Source organism: Pongo pygmaeus, chromosome 12 (genome assembly GCF_028885625.2).
Source record: "Pongo pygmaeus isolate AG05252 chromosome 12, NHGRI_mPonPyg2-v2.0_pri, whole genome shotgun sequence".
NCBI classification, from domain to species: Eukaryota; Metazoa; Chordata; class Mammalia; order Primates; family Hominidae; genus Pongo; species Pongo pygmaeus.
This window is the reverse complement of record NC_072385.2, coordinates 72,818,451-72,839,366: the sequence shown is the minus strand read 5'-3', so window position 1 is coordinate 72,839,366 and position 20,916 is coordinate 72,818,451. Positions and strand designations below refer to the sequence as shown.

Sequence of the window (20,916 nt, the reverse complement as noted above, 5' to 3'; positions counted from 1 at the left end):
ATTCTGTTTACCTGAATGAACTTTCAAAAAATAAAAGAGCCAATGAATGGAATAGAAGCAGTAATACTTTTTATAGCAGAACAACAACAAAAAAAGAATGTATCTAATCGGTAAAAAAATACTCAGAAAAAAGAATGTTTAGCTTGTTCTGTATACATTTTTAGGAAAAAAGCCTAATTTGGAGGAATTTTTAAACTTCAAAAATAAAAATTTCACTGGGCACTTTGGCTAATGCCTGTAACCCCAACATTTCAGGAGGCTGAGGTGGGAGAATCACTTGAGGCCAGGAATTCAAAACCAGCCTGGGCAACATGGCAAGACCGGTCCCTACTAAAAATGAAAAAAAAACATTATCCAGGCATGGTGGTGTGCACCTATAGTCTTAGCTACTCTGGAGGCTGAGTCAGGAGAATCTGAGGCAAGAAGATCGCTTGAGTCCCAGTGGTTAAGGCTGCAGTGAGCCATGATCATGCCACTGCACTCCAGCCTGGCCAGCAAAGCAAGACTCTGTCTCAGAAAAAGAAGAATCTTTACAATGTCTAAGATACAACAGCTAATAATAAAACATCTATCAAGCTCTGAAGAAAATGTTATCATGTAGTAGAACGGCATTTTCAAATAAGCCAGAAGAAAATTTATCCCTTTTCTGAATAAGCTGACATTCTACAGCAGGAAATGATCAAAAGAAAAAATTCAAGAATAGGGAAGTTGTCGCTGGAAGAGACTGGCAGTGAGCACTGAAAACAGTTCATCTGTAGAGATGAGTGTTGATAATTAGTTATATATACATATACATAGTTATACCAATAGGAAAATGGACACAAGATATGAATAGGCAATCCACAGAGTAAGAAATATAAATGGCTGGTAAAATATGAAAGATATTCACCATTGGTAAAATATGAAAGATACTCACCTTTCACTACTGATGAGGGATCTGCAAGTTAAAATCACAAAGAAATAGCACTTTCCAACCTGTCAGATTGATTTTTTAAATTTTTAAAAACTACTGGCCGGGCTCCGTGGCTCACGCCTGTAATCACAACACTTTGGGAGGCTGAGGCAAGCGGATCACCTGAGGTCAGGAGTTCAAGACCAGCCTGGCCAACATGGAGAAACCCCATTTCTACTAAAGATACGAAAATTAGCTGGGCATGGTGGCGGGCGCCTGTAATCCCAGCTACTTGGGAGGCTGAGGTGGAAGAGTTGCTTGAACCTGGAAGGTGGAGGTTGCAGTGAGCCAAGATCATGCCACTACACTCCAGCCTGGGCGACAGAGTGAGACTCTACCTCAAAGAAAAAAAAAATTAATAGAACCAGCCGCTTGACAGAGGCATTTATTGGCCAACGTTGGGTCTATTTTAGCATCAAAAGAACAATGCCTGTAACAAATTGAAACACACTGACTATATAAAAATCCACGAGTCAGGCCAGTCGCGATGACTCACACCTGTAATCCCCCAGCACTTTGGGAGGCGGAAGTGGGCAGATCACTTGAGGTCAGGAGTTTGAGACCAGCATGGCCAACATGGCAAAAACCTATCTCTACTAAAAATACAAACTTAGCCAGGCATGTTGACACATGCCTGTACTCCCAGCTACTCAGGAGACTGAGGAGGAAAAATCACTTGAACCTAGGAGGCAGAGGTTGCAGTGAGCCGAGATTGCGCCATTGCACTCCAGCCTGGGCAACAGAGCTAGACTCTGTTTCAAATAAATAAATAAATAAATATCCCGCGTCCATAGAATACTTAAACTAAAAATAAAAAAAAAAAGAGGAGGAGGAGGAATAACACAAGCAAGCAAATAAACAAAAACTTTTCTACAGGTGGCCATTCCACCAAGTTCTTATCTGATAGGGGAAAGAATTAGGTTATTTGCAGTAACCTATTGCAGAGTAGCCTAATAGTCACAGCTGATGAGCAAGAGCCCTTCTTTCCTGAAAAAGGCTAGCTATCAATGTAGACAGAATTGAAAAAAAAAACACAATTTGCAATCCCTAGGGAAATAATTAATTAAGCCACGAATTAGGTGCTGACACAATTAGGTGAAAGGTTGGGGAGCTGTATATTAATCTGGTGTTAATATTAATCTGTATATTAATCTGGTGCTAAAGTTATCACCCCGCAGTTTACTAAGGAGTTCTAAGATGATTGTCAGCACACAGACCCAGTCATCAATCTTAATATCATTAATAATGGGATAAACAGAGCTTCACTATGTGCCTTCCGGTATGATGCAGTATTTAGCCTGAATCTAATCAAGCCTTTAGATCCAACTTCCATTAATAGAAAATACTGAGGTTATTGTTAAATGACACCACAAGGAAACAACCAGAAACATCTAGAAGTTAGAACATTCTAAGGAAATACTAGTCTACTCTCTACAAATCAATGTCACAGGAAAAATAAAAAGCTAGGGAGAAAATCTGTTCTAGATTAAAATATATTTCAGGATGTTGATAATGGAGGAGGCTATGCATGTCTTGGGGGAGGCAGCACATGGGAAATATTTGTATTTTTTTTTTCTCAATTTTGCTATGAACCTAAAACTGCTCTTAAAAAATAAAGCCCTTTTTTTTTTCTTTTGAGACAGAGTCTCGCTCTGTTGCCCAGGCTGGAGTGCAGTGGTACAGTGGTGCAATCTCAGCTCACTGCAACCTCCACCTCTCGAGTTCAAGCAATTCTCCTGCCTCAGCCTCCCAAGTAGCTGGGATTACAGGCACCTGCCACCACGCCCAGCTAATTAAAAAATAAAGACTTTTAAGAAAAAAGAGCCATTTCAGAGACCCAACAACCAAATGCAATCATACTTCTTGATTGGATCACACTATAAACAAGCTTGGTGCAAAAGATATTTGGGCAACAAGTGGAAATACTTGAGTGTGTTAATATTATGGTTGTACAGGAAAGTGTTCTCATTAGATATGCATATCAAAATATTTAGGAGTAAAATTTTATGTGTTTACTTAAAAAGATTTCACCGAAAAATGTGTGAAACATGACAAAATGCTAAAAAAAATTCTACATGATGGGTATATGGTGTTAATTATATTATTCTCTCTACTTTTTCTGTACATTTATAGTTTTTTTATAAGCATAAAAACTCTTTTTTAAAATAGAGTTAGGGTTTTACTGTTGCCCAGGCTGGTCTCAACTCCTGAGCTTAAGGGATCCTCCTGCCTTAGTCTCCTAAAGTACTGGGATTGCAATCATAAGCCACCACACCCAGCCAAATTAAAAAGTTGTTTTTTGGGTTTTTTTGTTTGTTTGTTTTTGAGACGGAGTTTCACTCTTGTTGCCCAGGCTGGAATGCAATAGCGAGATCTCAGCTCACCGCAACCTCTGCCTCCTGGGTTCAAGGCATTCTCCAGCCTCAGCCTCCAGAGTAGCTGAGATTACAGGCACCCACCAACACACCCAGTTAATTTTTTTGTATTTTTAGTAGAGACAGCGTTTCGCTATGTTGGCCAGGCTGGTCTCGAACTCCTGACCTCAAGTGATCAACCCACCTCGGCCTCCCAAAGTGCTGGGATTGCAGGTGTGAGCCACCGTACCTGGCCAAAAGTTGCTTTTCTGGTTGGGTTTTTTTTTTTTTTTTTGAGACAGTCTCCCTCTGTTACCCAGGCTGGAGTGTACTGGCTCACTGCAACCTCCACTTCCGGGTTCACTCAATTCTTGTCCCTCAGCCTCCCAAGTGGCTGGGATTACAGATGTGCACCACCACGACCAGCTAATTTTTGTATTTTTAGTAGAGATGAGGTTTCACCCTGTTGGCCAGGATGGTCTGGAACTCCTGGCCTCAAGTGATTCACGCGCCTCAGCCTCTCAAAATGCTGGGATTACAGGCCGGAGCCACCACGTCCAGCCATAAAACAAACAAACAAACAAACAAAAAAACAGATATTTGGCCAGGTGCAGTGGCTCATGCTTGTAATCCTAGCACTTTGGAAGGCCAAGGAGGGTGGATCACATGAGGTCAGGAGTTTGAGACCAGCCTGGTCAACATGGCAAAACCCCGTCTCTACTAAAAATACAGAAACTTAGCCCAGCGTGGCAGTGGGCACCTGTAATCCCAGCTAGCCGGGAGGCTAAGGCAGGAGAATCGCTTGAACCCAGGGGATGGAGGTTGCAGTGAGCCAAGATCGTGCCATTGCACTCCAGCCTGGGCAACAAGAACGAAACTCTGTCTCAAAATAATAATTATAATAATACCCAGTATTTGTGAGTGTTTGAGAAAACAGACCATCACATACATATTGGAGTATATACTGGTATAAACTTCTAAGAGGACAATTTCAAGTATAAAAATTTTATTTTACAATATACATATCAGCGGGACGAGGTAGCTCACGCCTATAATCTCAGCACTTTAGGAGGCCTAGGCAGACACATCATTTGAGGTCAGGAGTTTGAGACCAACCTGGCTAACATGGTGAAACTCCATCTCTACTAAAAATACAAAAATTAGCCAGGCATGTTAGTGCGCACCTGTAATCCTAGCCACTGGGGAGGCTGAGGCAGGAGAATGGCTTCAACCCAGGAGGTGGACATTGCAGTGAGCCAAGATCACACCACTGCACTCCAGCTTGGGCAACAGAAGGAGAGTCTGTCTCAAAAATAAAATACAGGCCGGGCACGGTGGCTCACACCTGTAATCTCAGCACTTTGGGAGGCCGAGGCAGGCGGATCACCTGAGGTCAGGAGTTCAAGACCAGCCTGGCCAACATGGCAAAATGCTGTCTCTAACTAAAAACACAAAAATTAGCTGGGTGTAGTGGCGGGCACCTGTAATCCCAGCTACTCAGGAGGCTGAGGCAGGGGAATCATTCGAAACCAGAAGGCGGAGGTTGCAGTGAGCTGAGATCCCACCACTGCATTCCAGCCTGGGCAAGAGATGGAAAGGAGGGACAGATGTCCACTCTTTTTTTATGAGCATGGGTTAGTTTTGTAATTTGAAAATTTTTAACTTAACCAATACAGTTACAATGTACACTGCAAATAAGAAAAATGTCCTTATTGAAATTGGGGTTGGGAAAAATACAGTATCCTTATTGAGATGGGGTTTGGGGACTGTCATTAAATCCCAGGTAGATTAACAAAGACAGGAAAATGGGAAGAAAAGCAATTGATTAAAACACTGCGGCCGGGCTTGGCGGCTCACTCCTGTAATCCCAGCACTTTGGGAGGCTGAGGCTGGCGGATTACGAGGTCAGGAGTTCAAGACTAGCCTGACCAATATGGTGAAACCCTGTCTCTACTAAAAATACAAAAATTAGGCCGGAAGCGGTGGCTCACGCCTGTAATTCCAGCACTTTGGGAGGCTGAGGTGGGCGGCCAACATGGTGAAAGTCCATCTCTAAAATACAAAAAATTAGCCAGGCGTGGTGGCGCACGCCTGTAGTCCCAGCTACTCGGGAGGCTGAGACAGGAGAATCATTTGAACCCAGGAGGCAGAGGATGCAGTGAGCCAAGATCATGCCACTGTGCTCCAGCCTAGGCAACAGAGCGAGACTCCATCTCAAAAATAAATAAATAAATAAATAATAAAACACTGCTTGGCTGGGTGTGGTGGCTCACATCTGTAATCCTAGCACTTTGGGAAGCCGAGGTGGGTGGATTACCTGATGTCAGGAGTTTGAGACCAGCCTGGCCCACATGGTGAAACCTCGTCTGTACTAAAAATACAAAAATATAGCTGGACGTGGTGGTGCATGCCTGTAATCCCACCTACTTGGGAGGCTGAGCAGAGATCACGCCACTGCACCCCAGCCTGGGCAACAGAGCGAGCTCCATCTCAAAAACCTCTGCCTCTCGGGTTCACGCAATTCTCCTGCCTCAGCCTCCTGAGTAGCTGGGATCACAGGCGCACCACGCACCCAGCTAATTTTTCTATTTTTAGTAGAGATGGGGTTTCACCATGTTGGCCAGGCTGGTCTCGAACTCCTGACCTCAAGTGATCCACCCGCCTCAGCCTCCCAAAGTGTTAGGATTACAGGTGTGAGCCACCACGCCAGGCCACATCAGGTTTTTGTTGTTGCTTTTTAAGTAGAGATGGGTTTTTGCCATGTTGTCCAGGCTGGTCTTGATAGAACTCATGGCCTCAAGTGATCCACCAGCCTCGGCGTCACAAAGCGCTGGGATTGCAGGCAAGAGCCACTGCACCTTGCTCAGGTTTTCAAAAATATTTTTTGTAGTTTTTTTTTTTTTTTTGAGACAGGGTCTCCTATCACTCTGACTAGAACGCAGTGGTGACATCCTGGTTCCCTGCAGCCTCCACGTCCCGGACTCAAGAGATCCTCCCACCCCAGCCTCCTGAGTAGCTGGGACTACAGGCATGGGCCACCATGCCCAGCTAATTTTTCTTTTTAACTTTTTGTAGAGACAGGTCTCACTATGTTTCCCAGGCTGTTTTCGAACTCCTGGCCTCAAGCAATTCTCCCACCTTGGCCTCCCAAAGTGCTGGGATTACAGGTGTGAGCCACTGTGTCCTGCCTCAATAAATATTTTTGAATGAATTAATCAGCAAGTAATCTCCTCTATTTACTGTGACTCTGAGTTATGTTCAAGAGCAAGGAGTTCTTGACTTCCTTTTCTTTGTAATGATTTAGTGCTTGAAATTACTTCTACCTTTCAGCATTTTAAAATTGGTCATTATTTTCTCATTTTTATCCCCACACTCACATCGAACATGATCTCCACTATTTAAGTGTTAAGATTTTTGTTTCAGCCTACGATTTATCCTATTGCAAACTGCTAGCTATTATTTTCAACCTCTGTCAGCTAAATGTCAGAATGTCACTAATCAAAGGTGGTACTTAGGGGTGAAGTGAACAGTTAAGCCTCCAGTTTACAAGCTTGTTTTTCCCTGGAATACTTGTGTTAAAGTCGCACGTTCCTGGGTGTGACCCTTTCGAGACAAAATCTCAACTGGTGAGTTAATTACGTATAACTATAATTAAATCAAAGATGTAGGATAATGGAGGCGTTGAAATAGTTTTTGCTAGGCAAGGGTGTGACCTGTTTAAAAAATGTATGATATATGCCGCCATTCGAGAGGCAAGGAAAACATATCTCCAAATTTCCTTCCAAGCGGTCTACCGGGATTGACAGTACCGCGAACAAAGAAGGGCACCAAATAAATGCTCCTTCGAACCAACGGTGCACTGTGAGCCCTGAGTCTGTCGGCGGGGCCCTGGAGCCTGCCGAGACCCAAAGGCAGAGGGGGCGTGGCTGAGGGTGGTCCAGACCTCCAGGGGCGGGGCTGCGGCCGGCGAAAGGCAGGCTGGGAAGCGGCGCCATATTGGCGTCGGCCGCGCTGTATTGTCATAAATAGAGCCGGTTTTGTGGTGTTTTCACTACTCGGTTGGATGCCTCAGCCATAGTAAGTGGGAAAGTGAGCGAGCAAGCGAGCTACTAGCGACCGGAGGAAAGTGAACAGGGGGAGAAGGGAACAGCAAGAACAGGACTCCAGAGCGATAAACACTCGCTGGAGAGGGAGACGCAGGAAGCGATGAAAGAGATGTCTGCGTAAGTGGTGGGGGGCGGCGGTTGGGGTGAGGCGGTAGGGGTGAGCTGGGGTGGTCCGTCTGTGTCCTTGTTTCCGTTCCCTGTCCCTTGCGCCCTGCACGCAGCTCGCCGGGATGGTCTCCTTCCCGGCTCCCGGCCGGTCCGCAAGGGCACCTCCCCTAAACCCGGCGGCTCACCTGGCCACCCCTGCACGGACTTGGGGACTCCGGGAGTCCCCAGCTGTCCCGCCTCCGAGGACGCCCTCAGAAAAGGATGAGGAGGGAAAGAGGTGCCTGTGTCCGTAGGGAGAAATTGTCAGTCACTCGCCTGCCCCCAGCACTGTCTGAGCCCGTCTGCTCCTGTCTGCATTGGCGCAAATACCATCCCCCTGCCTCCCCCTCCTCCCTTCCCGACCGGCTGTCTCCAGGTCTTCAGGAGTGAAAGACCTATCGCAGCCAATGGGTTTCTCTTTCATATGAGGCTAAAGTCTTTTCACCGCCGTCCCCACCCTCTCCCTCACTCCCTGCCTCCCCACCTACCCACAACATCTACCGGCCTGTACCTCTTATTCACACTTTGATAAGTCAGAAACTGTTCCCATACTTGGCAAGATTTTGTTGTAGCTTCTTCCATTTTGGTCTATTAGGAAATAATTTAAACATGCGGAAAAATGTAGAGAATAACATAAGTATCATTTGTGGAGCCACCACCCATTTCTCCCAAAACGTAACTGTACACACACACACACACACACACACGCACACACGGTGTGTATGTACGTATCTATGTATTTTAAAAAGAAATCAAGCATTCCAGATACATCTGAAGGACTCTCCTACCTCCTTCTCTGGTCCCAATCATCTCTTGCTCCAGTTGTCTCCACAGTCTTGAATTTGATGTTTATTGTTGCTGCGTGTTTTTTATTTTACTTCTTTTTTTTTTCGCCCTCGAATAATGGGAGCTGCATGTTTTTTTAATGCTGTTACTACATACACATGTGTTCATAATAACTGGCATAGTTCTAGTTGTTTTTAAACTTTATATAACTCGTATCACACTTGGAATTCTGTAACTTCTTTAGCACAACATAGTATCTCTGAGCTTTGTTCATGTTAGTATTTTAGTTGTAATTAATTAATATTAATTATTGTATTGTAGGAATACACCTTAATTTAATTCTTTACCTGTTAGTGACTATTTTAAGTTATTTCTAAGTTTTTAATGTTACAATGTGACAGTGAACATTCTCTTACGTGTCTCTTTGTATGCTTGTAACTAGAATTTCTCTAGGTTGTTTGCCTATAAGTGAAATTGATGGTTTGAAGGGAATGTGGGATTCTGTTGTTTACTTTACCCTCCCCTCTAGATGGGGGAGGTTCAGAACCTAGATTTGGAATTTTAGGGCCGGTAGGCTAGTTGGCCAACTTTGTCAGCATACAGGTAAGAAAGTGAGGCCCGTCGTCATGGTATCAGAGCTGAAGTAGTTAGGAGAGAATGGAGTAGTGGAAAGAGGTTTTGGAGTTCAGATTCTGGCTTGTCCTCTCTCTGACTTTCAGATACTTATCTGTAAAATGGCACTTATTCAATACCTCTTAGGATTATTGCGATTGAGTGATACTATATAGATATGTAGATAATTACTCTGTCCTATTCACTTACCATATATATTTACATATATATTACACAAACAATGCCAAAACACTGCTCTAGCTTTCTCAGAGGTAAAAAGCCAAATCTTTAAAAAGAAATTAAAACTTGAAATAACTAATTGAAGTTTTGTTTGTTCTACAACAAAATAAATACAGAAGATAAATTAACCTGTATTTTGGTTTTTGGGTTTTTTGTGTGTGTGTGTGAGTCATTTTGGAAGTTATACAGGCTATTTTATCTTCCATTTGATTCTTTCTCCCTCTCTACCTAATGAGATTTTTTTTTTTTGAGACGGAGTTTCGCTCTTGTTGCCCAGGCTGGAGTGCGGTGACGCAATCTTGGTTCACTGCAACCTCCGTCTCCTGGGTTCAAGCGAATCTCCTGCCTCAGCCTCCCGAGTAGCCGGGATTACAGACGTCCGCCACCATGCCCGGCTAATTTTTTGTATTTTCAGTAGAGACGGGGTTTCACCATGTTGGCCAGGCTGATGTTGAACTTCTGACCTCAAGTAATCCACCTGCCTCGGCCTCCCAGAGTACTGGGATTACAGGCATGAGCCACCACGCCCAGCCTCTAATGAGATCTTTAGCTATCACAGCGTGTCTTACTCTGTGCACTTAGTAGTGGTAAGACAGTGTTTTGACCAGTTAAAATCCAAAAACAAACGATCTCTATTGTATGTTATTTTTTACAGGGCTAATTTATTCAACTTGAAAGATTGTTTCTAATTTTGAGATTACATTCTTACCCTTGGTGTTAATGGCCCTTCATGGAAGCATGGTGAAGATAAATGGTAGTGTTTGTTGTTTAGTGTGTATGTTTTTACTTTCATAGCAAAATTAGAAGTTTTGCCAACCCCTGTTGGTCCCAGAATTTATTTTGAAGTTGATTAGTTCGTGTAAACTCAAAATCTCAGAACTTCAATTGGCTGAGCGCAGTGGCTCACGCCTGTGATCCCAGCACCGTGGGAGGCCGAGACTGTTGGATCACCTGAGGTCAGGAGTTCGAGACCAGCCTGGCAACATGGCGAAACTCCGTCTCTACTAAAAATACAAAAATTAGCTGGGTGTGGTGGCACACGCTTGTAATCCCAGCTACTTGGGAGGCTGAGGCAGGAGAATTGCTTGAACCCGGGAGGCGGAGGTTGCAGTGAGCTGAGATCTCCCCAGTGCACTCCAGCCTGGGAGACAGAGAGCGACTCCATCTCAAAAAAAAAAAAAAAAAAAAAAAAAATCTCAGAACTTCTGTTGTACTTTATTCAAGACCGTAGTTTCCTGATGGCTAAGATGTTTGGAGGGTGGCTCATGTATCTTCCAAAAGATTGCCAGTAGTATAAAGAATTTTATTTCAATGTGAAGATGGTATGGGTACCAGTCTAAAATGAAGAGAATAATTAACTAGAATCACAAAATACTAGGACTGTAAACTCTGATTCAAGCAGAGGATGTTAACCTCGGTTTCCCAAGGACAAATCTAATTGTGATTTCTTTTTAAAAGCCAGATTATTTCACAAGGACCTTCTAATGGGATGTTTTCATTTCTTTCCTGGGGAAAAAAACCCATTGTTTTTACTAAAAGCTTTCTTTCAAGTGGTTGACTGCTTTTCACAGATTCTAGAATCTGGATGGCACTTGACTTAAGTCTGCAGGGTAGTGGAGGTGGCCCTGGCACAGATCCCAATCAAACTCTGGGTTTGAGCTGAGTGGTGTTGGTACAGTTGTCTTGATGCCAACACATGCTGCGCTTGGCTTGAAAAAACATCCTAACCATGAAAGCTGCAGGCAGTATGAATAGCCCCTTCATAAACATAAAATACCCATTTTTCCTTTAAAAGAAAGTGTCTGCCACTACTGTTAGTACTAAGTAAACTTTTAAGGTAGCTAAATTAACATGAGTAGATTGAGAGTTTCAGTGTATCAGTATGGTATATACTTTAAATTTTTTGTTTCATTTTTCTTATTTTCTTGAACAGAAACACCGTGCTGGACAGCCAGCGTCAACAAAAGCATTATGGAATTACCTCTCCAATTAGTTTGGCATCTCCTAAAGAAATTGATCATATTTACACACAGAAATTAATTGACGCCATGAAACCATTTGGAGTGTTTGAAGATGAGGAAGAATTGAACCACAGGTATGTCATTGAAAACCATAAAATATTTGACAGTGCATTATTTAATCATTAATTCTACGAACATATTGAATACCTACTGTGTCTCTACATATAGGTGCAGAAATGACAAAAAGAAAAATCTTGGCCCTCTTGGAGCTTACATTTTAGGTAGGGGTTAGAGGAAGAGATTTGTCATCAATAATATCAGTATGACACTCGTGAGTAATATTAAACATGATAAGTGCTACTGAGAAAAAGCTGAGGGGGTAGAGGTTTCAGGGAAAGCCTCATTGAGAAAGTTACATTTAAGGGAAAATTTAAAGATGAAGGAGGGAGCCATGTGTCTATCTGAGAGAAAAGTGTTCTAGGCAGAACTCTTGAAGTGGTGTATTTGAAGAGTGCATAGCAAGATACCCTGGGTGTCTGAGCAGTGAGGAAGCAGGAAAATACAGGCTTAATGAAAGCAAGGTGGGAAGGAGCTTGGAGGGCAAGAGCTCTTAGGACCTTGTAAGGTGTCGTCAAGGTTTGGTTTATTCTGAGTGAAATGAGAAGCAATTAGGGTTTTGAGAAGAAGATTGACATGACGACTTAAAAAAGTTTTAACAGTCACTCTGGCTGCTGTATTGAGAGTAATCTTAAGAGAAGTTGCAAGGGCAGAGCAGAGAAACCAGTTAGCAAGCCATTATAATAGGCCTAGGAGGAAATGATGGTGGCTAGAACCTGGAGGAGGTCGTAGAGGTAATAAAAAGTAGAAATCTGGATATATTTTAAAGGTAGGGTTTTTAGGGTTTAATGACTGGAATGTGTGTGTGAGGGGTCAAGGATGATGGCCAAGATTTTTGGTCTCGGCACCTTGAAGGATAGAGTTTCATTATTTGTGGAAGACTGAGGAAGAAGTAAGTTTGGACAGAAGTTCAGTTTTGCATGTTCTTTGGGATGTCTAAACCCTACTTTTCTCTTCTAAATGTGGATTCATTTACACCATTGGTTATAAGTTTGTTTTAATAATACCAAACTGCTTTAATACTATTAGACAGAAATTAGCCAGTAATTAGTTCCCTCATTTTAATTAGTCAAAGACCTATTACTAGCAATGAGAGAATTCTAGCTTCTATTACCACATTGAATTGAATTAATTCCATAGTAAAGCCAAGAAAGTTGACAATTCACTAAGCCTCTACAGCCTCATTGAAGGCAATTTTATGATTTTTATTAGGCTTTTATTAGGCTTTTTATTAGGAATTTTGAAAATAGCTCAAAAACTAAAATACTGTAATCAGATTTATCACCTCTGGCACTGTTAAGGATCTAAGAATGCCAAAGAGATGGCCCTGTGTCAATAGATGTGATAGCATTATCACATATATGTTATGGTTTTACCCTATCATCAACACAAAGGGTACTGCTTATGGGTTTTTAAAAATACTGTTTGTTCATTTGTTTGTTTGTTTTAATCTGAAGCATTTTTTTTATAGGCTGGTGGTTCTTGGTAAATTGAACAATTTAGTAAAAGAATGGATTTCTGATGTCAGTGAGAGTAAGGTAAGACTCTAAACTATGTGGAATTCTTGTTTTTGTTATATCTTGGCCATTCATCCTGGCAATAAGATGCAGGTGTTGAGAAGTATCTGAAATACATCAAAGCTTGGCTCTCTGGTATATGTAGGAATGAATTGGTCTAGACAGTTGAATTTCTAAGTAGATGAGGATTTACCCAGAAGTAGCCAATATATAGCTGTGAGTCCACATAATTGTCTTATTTGACTCATATGTAGTAGGCCAAAATTTAAATATCAGATATTACTTAAAAATCACATTTCAGCTGTTTTTATAAAGTATTAGATCTGGCAATGCTGGGTCTGCCTTTGTACACAGGAGGAAGAGGCTTGAAGGGGATTGGGCTCCTGTCTTCCATTGCCTCATGGCCCCCATCACTCCCTGTTTTCTTTGCAAGGTGATTAATTGAGCAGTTACTAGGTTTCTCCTGTGGGATTCCCTTATTTGCCTACCTGCTTGGTTCCTAAGACATAGGAATTTGCAAACTAATTTATAACTACACAACCTTTTTCCCGTCCTGTAGCTTAACTATTTTTTTCCTGAAATTGATTACATTTTCCTGCTTTGTGTAGTGCAGTCCTCCCTTGGTATCCTCCAGGGGATTGGTTCTGGGACCTCCAAAGATATTAAAATCTGTGGATGCTCAGGTTCCTTATATAAAATAATATAGTACATATTTGCATGTTACCTTTTCATATCCTTTTGCATACTTTCAGTCATTTCTAAATTACTTAAAATATCTAATACAATGTTAATGCTATGTAAATAGTTGTCACTGTAATTTTTTTTTGTTAGCATGTTTAAATTTTTTTTTTCTTTTTTTGAGATGGAATCTCCCTCTTTGGCCAAGGCTGGATTGCAGTGGTGTAGTCTTGGCTCATTGCAACCTCCTCCTCCCAGGTGCAAGTGATTCTCTTGCCTCAGCCTCCCGAGTAGCTGGGACTACAGGCGTGTACCACCACACCGGGCTAATTTTTGTATTTTTAGTAGAGACGTGGTTTCATCATGTTGACCAGGCTGGTCTCGAACTCCTGATCGCAGGTGATCTGCCTGCCTCAGCTTCCCACAGTGCCAGGATTACAGGCTCGAGCCACCACGCCCAGCCTAAATTTTATTCTTTTTTTTTTTTTTTTTTTTGGAGACAGAGTCTTGCTCTGTCATCCAGGCTGTAGTGCAGTGGCATGATCTCACCTCAGCCTCCCCAAGTGCTGGGATTACAGGCTTGAGCCACCACGCACGGCCATAAATTTTATTTATTTTTTTTTTTATAGACAGGTTCTCCCTTTGTCACCCAGGCTGCAGTACAGTGGCACAGTTAAATAGCTCACTGCAGTCTCAAACTCCTGGGCTCAAGTGATCCTCCCACCTCAGCCTCCTGAATAGCTGGAACTGTAGGAATGCACAATTGTGCTTGGCTTATTTTATTTATTATTTTTTGTAGAGACAAGAGTCTCACTGTATTACCCAGGCTGGTCTCAAACTCCTGGTCTCCAGCAGTCTTCTGACCTCAGCCTCCCAAAGTGCTGGGATTACAGGCATGGGCCACTGCGCGTTGCCTAAAATTTGCTTTATTTTTTATGGCTTTTTCCCCCCAGTATTTTTTATCCGTGCGTGATTGGTTGAATCTGCAGATGTGGAACCTGCAGATACGGAAGGCTAACTATATTTTCAATATAATTGTTTTTGTTTTTGTTTTTGTTTTTGAGATAGAATCTTGCTCTGTTGCCCAGGCTGGAGTGCAGTGGCGAGATCTCAGCTCACAGCAGCCTCTAGCTCCCACGTTCAAGCAATTCTCCTGTCTTAGCCTCCCAAGTAGCTGGGGTTACAGGTGCACACCACCATGTCCAGTTAATTTTTATATTTTCAGTAGAGACGGGGTTTCACCATAATGATCAGGCTGGTCTCAAACTCCTGACCTCAGGTGATCTACCCGCCTCAGCCTCCCAAAGTTCTGGGATTGCAGGTGTGAGCCACCACACCTGGCCTTTGTTTTGTTTTTGTTTGAGTCATGGTCTCTCTCTGTTGCCCAGGCTGCAGTGCAGTGGCATAATCTTGACTCACTGCAACCTCCACCCCTGGGTTCAAGCAGTTCTCTTGCCTCAGCCTCCTGAGTAGCTGGGATTACAGGTGCACGCCACCATGCCCAGCTAATTTTTGTATTTTTGGTAGAGATGGGGTTTCACCATGTTGATCAGGCTGGTCTCGAACTTCTGACCTCAAGTAATCCATTCTCTTCGGCCTCCCAGAGTGCTGGGATTACAGGCGTGAGCCACTGTGCCCAGCCTCACAATTGAACTTTTATTGTCTGAGAATCACCACTGCGAAGATTATTTTACTGGCTGTACCAGAATGAGGGAGAGAATGTTCAACTGGGTGATACCATTTGCCTCATCACTAGGTAGCCCATACTGTTATATTTTAAGGTTTTTGTTTTTCATAGTTTTCCCATCTTTGCCTTAACAGCAGTCAGTTGAAAGATAACGTCTCACAGTTGTCAGTGTGTCTAGCTGTAAAGTCCCTTTCTGCCCTTTAATCTGCATGGATTTAGAAATTAGGTAAATAACTGCAGAATTTTTTTTTTTTGGAGATGGGGTCTTACTCTGTCACCCGAGCTGGAATGCAGTGGCGCGATCTCAGCTCACTGCACCCTCCGCCTCCCAGGCTCCAGCAGTCCTCCCACTTCAGCCTCCCTAGTAGCTGGGACCACAGGCATGCGCCACCACGCCTGGCTAATTTTTGTATTTTTGATAGAGACGGGGTTTTGCCATGTTGGCCAAGCTGGTCTTGAACTCCTGAGTTCAAGCAATCCACCTGCCTTGGCCTCCCAAAGTGCTAGGATTATAGGCATGAGCCACCACACCCGGTCTAGAATTCTTTCTTTTACAGCTTTTATTATTTTTTTCTGTAGCTGTGATAAATACGTAGAATTGGTTCTTTTAAACAGTGGGCTCAGAATAAAGTTGAGTCTCCTAAAGACTACAGTCATTGAGTTTAACATGGTCTTTATGCTATTTACTTTTGTTGCCAAAAGGCTGTCTGCCTCATTTCTCAACTCAGCAGGGTTATCAATAGTTGAAGTTATTGGATGAGTCAAATTCTGAGCAGATGGAAATGCTAGTCACAGGTAATCAAAAAAATAAGTTAGTTAACATCTTCCAATGAGCAGATGAGGTCATTTTTCTGTGTGAATTGTAATTGTCTCTTTCGTGTGGGGGAATGGGGGAAGGATCTCTCACTCTGTCTCCCAAGCTGGAGTGCAGTGGCATGCATAATCATGGCTCACTACAGCCTCAAACTCCTAGGCTCAAGCAGTCCTCTCACCCCAGCCCCCCAAGTAGCAGAGACTACAGGTACACATCCTGATGCCTAGCTACTTTTTTTTTTTTTTTTTTTTTTTGGTAGAGATGGGGTCTTGCCATGTTGCCCAGGCTGGCCTCAAACTCTTATACTCAAGTGATCCTCCTGCCTTGGCTTCCCAAAGTTTTGAGATTACAGGCATGAGTCACAACCACGCCCAGCCTATAATTCTCTTTTTTTTTTCTTTTTTTTTAAATTAAAAAAAAAAAAAGTGACGAGGTCTCACTGTGTTGCCAGGCTGATCTTGAACTCTGGAGCTCAAGTGAACCTCCCACCTCAGCCTCCCGAAGTGTTAGGATTATAGGCATGAGCCACCACTCACAGCCTATAATTCTCTTTATGTATATTTTACTTTGGAAAGTAACTGAAGGATTTGGGTTTAATCAAAGATGATTTGAATCTATACACAATTGGGATATTTAAACTTTAAATAGTGTAGAATCCCAGATCAAATCATTTTAGTTAGATACTATGGCTGTGGCAAACTGATTTAGCATATCACTTTCTCATAAATCATGCAAGAATCAGACTTCTCAGAGTAGAAATGTGAACTAAAAGATTTTTTTAAGGTCCTGTCTTCTCTGTCCATTTCATTCATGTTAATCATCAATAAATTTACAGATTCCTGGGCATGGTGGTGCATGCCTGTAGTCCCAGCTACTCAGGAGGCTGAAGCAGGAAGATCTTGAGCCTAAGAGTTCAAGGCCAGCCTGGGCAACATAACGAGACTCTGTCTCTTTAAAAAATCTGATTAATTTACTGACTTCTTTCTAGCTATAAAATTGTGATACTCTTAACATTAATATTCATTACACAGAGGCATTAACAAGCATAATATCCTATTATATAGATACTTATATTCAAGTTGAAGTTAATCAGCAGATATTATTCTTTAGAACTTGTACTGGGCATTGTGAGAAAATACAGAGAAGTAGTAGACACAGTTCTTAACTCTGAGAAATTTAAATATGATTGAAGATTAAATATGGTATGTAAAATATTAAATTTTACATACCAAAGAAGTCAGTAAATATAGCAAAAAGAATTTAAAAATTGTAATGGCAGAGAGCACAGAGGAAAAAAAAGCTTGTTAGGGAGTAAGGATAACCAGGGAAGGCTTCATGGAAGAGGTAGAACTTGAAGTGAACTCTTGAAGTGGATGATACTGATACCCAGAAGCTGGACATGGTAGCTCATGCCTGTGATCCCAGCACTTTGGGAGGCTGAGACAGGAGGATTGCTTAAAAACAGGAACTTGAGACCAGCCTGGGCAACAAAGCAAGACCCCATCTTTACAAAAACTATTTAAAAATTACCCAGGCACAGTGGTACCTGCCTGTAGTCTCAGATACTCTGCAAGCCAAGGCAGGGGGAATATTTTGTGCTCAGTAGTTTGAGGCTGCGGTGAGCTAAGATCACACTGCTGTGCTTACTTCAGCCTGGGCAACACAGTGAGACCCCGTCTCCATCTGTTAAAAAAAAAAAGAAAACCCCAAAGAACAAAAGATGCCCAGAGAGGATGGGCAAGCACTTGAGGCAGGAACAATGGCAAATGCAGTGAAAAGGAGGTTGGATTCTGTAACCATGTTTGTTGTTTGGTAGTTGGAACTTCAGAAAGGAAGATAAGAAGACAAGGCAAGAAAGATCCCTACGAACATGTCGTGGAGATCTTCAACAACAGGCCCAAGGATCCTTACCTCAGTAGTTAGGGAAGAAGACATTGGCAACTTTTGAGTAGAACAACTATATTTAATAGAGTAATTTAAAAACATCAGCCAGAATTTTGTACAAGATAGTGAAAGAGAAAAGGAAGATTAATTGGGGGTAGTTTAGGATGCCATTAAATAGCCTAGAATTAGGAGAGTAGTCGTTGAATAGAAAGGAGGCCACAAATTTGAGGGATATAAGCTAAGAATTGGTAAGCCAAGAAGAAGGAAAAGGTTTGGGCAGTAAGGATAATGAGGAACAAAAATAGAGAACTCAGAAGCAATATCTGACTGTTATCATTGGAAGAATTTTTTTGTTTGCTTGAGGCTGGTATTGAAGTGGATCAGGATACTTGAGTGAATATCTGATGGCTTTTGGAATTGGCTCTGAAGAGGTGAAAATTAGCTTTTTTTTCTTTTTCTTTCTTTTTTTTTTGAGGCAGGGTCTCACTGTTGCTGAGGCTCAACCTCCTGGGCTCAAGCAGTCCTTCCATCACACCTCCTGAGTAGCTGAGACTAGAGGCACACGCCACCATGCCTAGCTAATTTTTCATTTTTTGTAGAGATGGTGTCTCATTGTGTTGCCCAGGCTGGTCTTGAACTGGACACAAGTGGACCTCTTGCCTCAGTCTCCCAAAGTGCTGGGATTACAGGCATGACCACGCCCAGCCAAAAAGTAGCATTTTAATTACGTTATAATCCAAGAAATGTTAATTAAGCTTGTTAGAATAGCTCTCATAAGGAGATCATGTCAGGAATGACTCCGTTCTTACAGAAAGGTTGTAGAGGTAGAATCAAGAAATTAAACATACTTGTCACAAAAACTAAAGGGGATATGGGATTGGCCAAGAGTGTTATGTTTTAGAGAGCTGAAAGCACATTAGTTTGGTAACTGAGAGTTCCTTGGTGACTACCGAAAGAGTGATGAAGCGAAAGACAAGCAATTGGAGGGGACATGTATGGTCAAGTGATTAAAAAGAAAAGCTTTTCTTCAGATAGAGATGTATGCATGTGTAGTGGGGGTGAATTTGTTTTGTCTTTCCTCTGGGAATACCCTTATTACTTCAGATCACAGCCAGAGGATCCGTGAAGTACTTTTACAAATCTAATCTTGACAAGGTTGACAAATCTAATCATGTATCATTTGCTCAATAAAGGCCAGTAGACATTATGGTGATTTTTTTTTATTTTTTGAGACGGAGTTTCGCTCTTGTTCCCCAGGCTGGAGTGCAATGGCACAATCTCGGCTCGCTGCAACCTCCACCTCCCAGGTTCAAGTGATTCTCCTGCCTCAGCCTACCAAGTAGCTGGGATTACAGGCGGCCACCACCACGCCCAGCTAACTTTTGTATTCCTAGTAGAGAAGGAGTTTTGCCTTGTTGGCCAGGCTGGTCTCAAACTCCTGACCTCAGGTGATCCACCAGCCTCGGCCTCCTAAAGTGGTGGGATTACAAGTGTGAGCCACCACGCCCAGCCAACGTTGAGGTGACTTTTAATGCTAAATAATTTGAATAATTGAATGTCTTCTGCTTAATTTTATTTTAGAACCTCCCACCTTCTGTTGTGGCTACTGTTGGTGGTAAAATTTTCACGTTTGGATCCTATAGGCTTGGAGTACACACCAAAGGTAACGCTTTTCTGTGTTCTAGTGCTAAGAACATTCAATAACAAACTCTTGTTCATAACTAGAAAATATAGGAGAACAAAGTTCCCATTATTTCACTACTTAGAGCTAATCATTGTTAACATTTTCTTGTACTCAACTTCCATACTTTCTTCTGTACATATGTTTGTGTGTACTTTAACAAAGAATATAACACATAATATATTCTTAATTAAGAACTACTTTAATTTACAGGAGCTGACATTGATGCACTTTGTGTAGCTCCAAGACATGTGGAAAGATCTGATTTTTTTCAGTCTTTTTTTGAAAAATTGAAACATCAAGATGGCATTCGAAACTTAAGAGTAAGTATCTCTGGCGTTTAATATTTTGAATTTAGATTAGTAACAAATATCTATAAAAGCTAGGGCTTAAGACTGTTGAAATACCTTCTAAGTTACTATTAGGAGGTATTTAATAAGAGTAACTTTAATAAGTGATGATTAAATGATGATTCAGCACATGGGCCTTAGAGTTGTACAGACTTGGGTTAGCATCTAGAATCTACTACATAATAGCTCCTAGATCTTGGTCAAGTAACCTAATCCTCTGAGCCTGTTTCCTGATCTGTAAAACAGTGATGTGGTAATAACTTTTTTTATAAGGTTTTTGAGTATTGATGAGATATTTACATAAACCATTTACTGTAATAGCCAATAATGATTGATACATATCAAATGATGAGTGCTATTATGTGTAAGGTTCAGTTAGTAGCTCTTTATATGTGTATATCTAGCCATTCATTCAGCAAATAAAATTTCAGCACCAGTAATTTGTTAGATGCTGGCGTTAGTCTTACAGATACAATAGTAAACAAGACATTGTTGAGGAGGGGGTTATATGAACGAAATAAACAAAACCGTGTTAATGCATTCTGAAGTGCTAGAATAAGGTGAAGGTCAAAGAATCTGATATTTGGGGAATCTGGGAATGTTTTTAGACAAGGAAGTTAAGAATTTATTAGGTTGGGGAGTTAAGGAAGACTCAGAAAACCATTATTTCTACTAACTGTATTAATTAAATTTTTGATAGATTAATCATGAGCTTTCATTATTTTAAAATTTCTAACTCTAGTAGCCTTTCTAAATAATCGGTTTTCAGTTTAGACTCGAAATTATAAGTATCCAGATGTTAGCAGGTTTTTTTTGTTTGTTTTTTTTTTTGTTTTTTTTTGTTTTTACTTTAAGTTCTGGAATACCATGTGCAGAACGTGCAGGTTTGTTACATAGGTATACATGTGCCATGGTGGTTTGCTGCACCTATCAACCCGTCATCTAGGTTTTAAGCCCTGCCTGCATTAGGTATTTGTCGTAATGTTCTCCCTCCCTTGTCCCCCACCCCCTGACAGGCCCCAATGTGTGA

At 41.8% G+C, this 20,916-nt stretch overlaps 1 protein-coding gene across 3 annotated transcripts in view; it reads left to right on the top strand.

Moving 5' to 3' along the window:
* The first annotated feature begins 7,265 nt into the window (after positions 1 to 7,265).
* Positions 7,266 to 20,916, top strand: part of PAPOLG (poly(A) polymerase gamma) — a 41,631-nt gene continuing 27,980 nt past the window's right edge. Inside the window, exons 1-5 of one of the 3 annotated variants that reach the window (XM_054475025.1) lie at positions 7,266 to 7,529; positions 11,131 to 11,292; positions 12,747 to 12,813; positions 19,437 to 19,518; positions 19,750 to 19,859. In XM_054475025.1, coding sequence (XP_054331000.1) covers positions 7,513 to 7,529; positions 11,131 to 11,292; positions 12,747 to 12,813; positions 19,437 to 19,518; positions 19,750 to 19,859 — 438 coding nt within the window. In that variant the 5' untranslated portion in view covers positions 7,266 to 7,512. The remainder of the gene's footprint in view (positions 7,530 to 11,130; positions 11,293 to 12,746; positions 12,814 to 19,436; positions 19,519 to 19,749; positions 19,860 to 20,916) is intronic. The other 2 variants (XM_054475026.2, XM_054475027.2) reach the window with 2 other exon arrangements.